Here is a 3,687-nt window from a genome sequence, read left to right on the forward strand (position 1 = left end):
TTCCCGTGTCACCGTGTGGGAGTCAGGACTCGGGGCTTGGCTCAACAGGGCAAAGTTCTCGTTCCGGGACAGACTCAGGGGCTGCCCCCGGGGCGCGCGGGGCTCGGCCATGGGGCGAGTGGGGCGAGCGTGGAACGGACACGCGGACGAGCGAACACACGGAGAAACGAACACACGGACAAACGGCCACGGCGCGTCAGTTGCTTCAGCGGCAGCAGCAGCAGCAGCAGCAGTAGAAGCAGCGAGTCTACAGATCCTCTGGATCTCTTGTTCCTCCTCTCCCTGTCCCGCATTCCCGCACCCTCTTCCCCGGGGTTCCGTTCCCGGATCCTCTCCCTCTCTTTCCTTCTCCCCTCTTCCCCTTTCCGGGCCATGTTCCGAGCCCGCCCCCGGCCCCGGGCGGGGCTGCCCCTGCCCCGTCGCCGGCCCCGCCCCCGGCCCCGCTCGTCTCGCCGCGGTCTCGTCTCCGCCCGCCTCTCGCTGTCCTGGGTGTGGCGCTGTTGGCTGGGCAACAGTGCCTGGGGCTGGGGAGGCATCGCTTTTCTTTGGCTCCGCTTGTCCCGGCCCCAGTCGCGGCTCCGGCTCCAGCTCCAGCTCCAGCTCCAGTTCCAGTTCCAGCTCCAGCCCCAGCTCCAGCTCCAGCCCCAGTCCCAGTCCCAGTCCCAGCCCCAGCCCCGGCTCCAGCCCGAGCCCCAGTCCCAGTCCCAGCTCCAGCTCCAGCCCCAGCCCGAGCCCGAGTCCCAGTCCCAGTCCCAGCCCCAGCCCCGGCCCCGGCCCCGTCTCCGGCTCCTCCCGGGACCCGCGGAGGGCACACGCGGCGCGGCCACTCCCGCCACCCCCGCCGAGGCTCCCCCGGCCCGAGCTCCGCCGGGGCCCGGGGTGGGTGGGGATGCCCAGCCCAGGACGCTCGGGGAACGGTCGGGGGCCGTGTCTGGCCCCGGGCCGAGCGCTGACAGCCGCGTGTCGCCCGCAGGGAAGGCGCAGGAGGCGTTGCAGGAGCGGTACCGGATGGGTTCGCTGCTGGGGAGCGGCGGCTTTGGCAGCGTCTTCTCGGGCACCCGGCTCGCGGACGGCGCCCCGGTGAGAGGCAGGGGTGGAGGAGGAGGGAGGAGGAGGAGGAGGAAGAAGAAGACGAGGAAGGGGAGGCTGGAGCGCGGCGTGCTGGGCAGCGAGCTCAGCCCGCTGCTGCCCCTTGGCTCGTAGGTCGCCATCAAGCGCGTGCCCAGGAATCGCATCCAGCACTGGGGCGAGCTGGTGAGTGAGTGGGGCCAGCGGCAGAAGCCGGGGCGTGCCGGGCGGAGAGGAGCCGGGGCCCGGCAGGGTGGGAGCCGCCGGGAGCCCTGCAGGGAGAGCGGGCGTGGGGTGAGCGGGGGGTGCAGAGCATCCCGGGCTGGCTGAGGAGCCCCAGAGCCCTGGCACGGCCTCAGCCCCGCTGACGGCATCGTGCTCCTCGCGCAGCCCGACGGCGCCCGTGCGCCCCTGGAGATTGTGCTCCTAGACAAGGTGTCCACTGGGTTCCCTGGAGTCATTCAGCTGCTGGAGTGGTTTGAGCTGCCCAGCTGCTTCTTGCTGGTGATGGAGCGTCCAGAGCGATGTCAGGACCTCCGTGATTTCATCGCGGCTCGGAGATTCCTGCCGGAGGAGGAGGCGCGGGGGATGTTTCGCCAGGTGCTGGAGGCCGTGCGTCACTGCAGCAGCTGCGGGGTCCTGCACAGGGACATCAAACCGGCCAACATCATCATCGACCTGGACAGTGGGCAGCTCAAACTGATTGACTTCGGCTGTGGCACCTTCCTCCAGGACACAGTCTACACCCAGTTTGCAGGTGAGCCGAGCCTGGGAGATGCTCCTGGGCATCTCATTGCCCAGCCTGGCTGTGGCACCAGGGATTTCCCCCTTTGCTGCAGGCCATGGCATTGCTTCTGCAGCCAAGTTGCTCTTGGGTGGGGGTCAGAGGGGGGCCAGCTGCCAGCTCTGGCAACTTCATTCACCAGCCACTCAGCCGTGGCTGGAGCTGGGGCAGCCAGCCTGACACAAACCCCATGGGGGTGGCAGAGAGGGGGGTCAGACCTGGGCACTGCTCAGTTTGGTGTGCAGGCGAGGAAGGGCTTGGACTGCTTTGCTGCCCTTGTTTGCCTTAGCTTATTAGTGTTTTCTGGGGGCAATGCAAGCAGGGAGGAGAGTGGGTTTTTCCCACCACTGGGTGGGTTTTTCTTCTGTGTGTCCTAGCTGGGCCTTCCCAGGGCTTCTACTGCCCTCTCCCAATACCAGTGGCTTCTTTTCCAACCCCAGATTTGTACACAAGAGCCAGGTGCTGGCAAGGAGGCAGCAGGTCACCCCCTGTGCCACTGCTGCAGCCCCCCCATGCCCAGGGATGCTGGGGCCAGGCTCTGGGAGCAGCAGCATTCCCCTGATGAGCTCCATCTGTATTCCATAGGAACACCATCCTACAGCCCCCCGGAATGGACCTACCGCAAATGCTACCACGGCGAGGCAGCAACCATCTGGTCCCTGGGCATCGTGCTGTACCAGATGGTCTGCGGGAAGCACCCGTTCAGGAGGGGCCGGGGCATCATCCGGGGCCAGCTCAAGTTCCCACAAGGGCTCTCTCAAGGTGGATCCTCATCTCTGGGCACGGGGAATACCAGTGCTGGGAGACAGCAGTGGGCTCGTGAGCATCCTGCTCTGGCACCTGCTGAGGAGGTGGCTCATGTCCTGCTCTCCTGCTCTCCTCCAAAACAGGGAGTTGTCTGGAAAGTTTAGGCCCAGTTCTGAGCACATCCAGCAGCGCCTGGGCATGGGAACAGTGGGGCAAAGCAAACAGGGTCCTTCTCCAGCTGACTGGTGCTTGCTGGTTTCTCTCCCCAGAGTGCCGAGATGTTATCAGCTGGTGTTTATCCATGCGCTCCTTGGACAGGCCATCTGTGGAAGATCTGTTCCATGACCCTTGGCTGCAGGATGTTCATCTGCCCTAGAAGATGGGAGAGATTCACAGGGCACCATTTAATCCAGGAGCCTTTGATCAAACAGCTACACACATCTCTTGGTCACAAGAAGCAAAGAAACCCAGATTTTTTGTACCATGGAGCAGGGGTCATCAGATGGGAGCATCTGTTCTGGAGCTGAGCTGGTCTTGCAAGCGCTGGCAGCCACCATTCGACCTGGTTTTACCTGTCCTGGTTCAGTGATGGCTGAGTCCCTGGGCAGAGCACAGACAGCCTGGTCTGGCCCCCAGGGAAGGAGAAGCAGCCCCTGGAGAAGCTGTACCAGGTGGGGCGGCTGCAAGGACAACCTCAAGGATGACAACCTCTGCCTGGCCCTGGCCACTGGCAGCTGGAGATGATCGACTTCGATTCTGGCATCTTCTTCAAAGACATTCCAGGCCCAATTTGCAGGTGAGTCCCCAGGCAGGGGGATGCTCCCAGATCTGGGCATGGCACGGCCTGGCTGGGCACCAAAGGTTCCCCCCTTTGCTGGGGTGGATGCAAGGAACTCTTGAGTGGCTGCCAAGCTGCTTCTTGGCTGTGGGCAGCTGCTGAGGGGCTGGATGTGCCATGGTGGCTGCAGGCTGGGCACACGTGCTGCCCTCCTGCTCTGCTCCCAGGGGCAGCAGTGACTGGGAGGTTTGTGCCCAGCTCTGGGCACAGCCAGCACGGCCTGGGCACTGCGGGGTCGGGACAAGGGGGA

The 3,687-nt window shown here is 64.8% G+C and overlaps 1 protein-coding gene across 1 annotated transcript; it reads left to right on the forward strand.

Moving 5' to 3' along the window:
- Nucleotides 1–1,503: 1,503 nt before the first annotated feature.
- On the forward strand, nt 1,504–2,994 carry LOC306815858 (serine/threonine-protein kinase pim-1-like). Its single transcript, XM_079332384.1, has 3 exons — nt 1,504–1,825; nt 2,438–2,614; nt 2,869–2,994. The coding sequence occupies exons 1-3, from the start codon at nt 1,576–1,578 to the stop codon at nt 2,973–2,975; spliced, it is 534 nt and encodes a 177-aa protein (XP_079188510.1). The 5' UTR covers nt 1,504–1,575; the 3' UTR covers nt 2,976–2,994.
- Nucleotides 2,995–3,687: the final 693 nt, after the last annotated feature.

Source organism: Erithacus rubecula (genome assembly GCF_903797595.1).
Source record: "Erithacus rubecula genome assembly, contig: scaffold_256_arrow_ctg1, whole genome shotgun sequence".
Lineage (NCBI taxonomy): Eukaryota > Metazoa > Chordata > Aves > Passeriformes > Muscicapidae > Erithacus > Erithacus rubecula.

Coding starts and splice junctions, on each gene's coding strand:
- LOC306815858 (XM_079332384.1), top strand. CDS start 1,576: ATGGAGCGTCCAGAGCGATGTCAGGACCTCCGTGATTTCATCGCGGCT. Junction 1,826..2,437: donor AGTCTACACCCAGTTTGCAG/GTGAGCCGAGCC, acceptor TGTATTCCATAG/GAACACCATCCTACAGCCCC. Junction 2,615..2,868: donor CCCACAAGGGCTCTCTCAAG/GTGGATCCTCAT, acceptor TTCTCTCCCCAG/AGTGCCGAGATGTTATCAGC.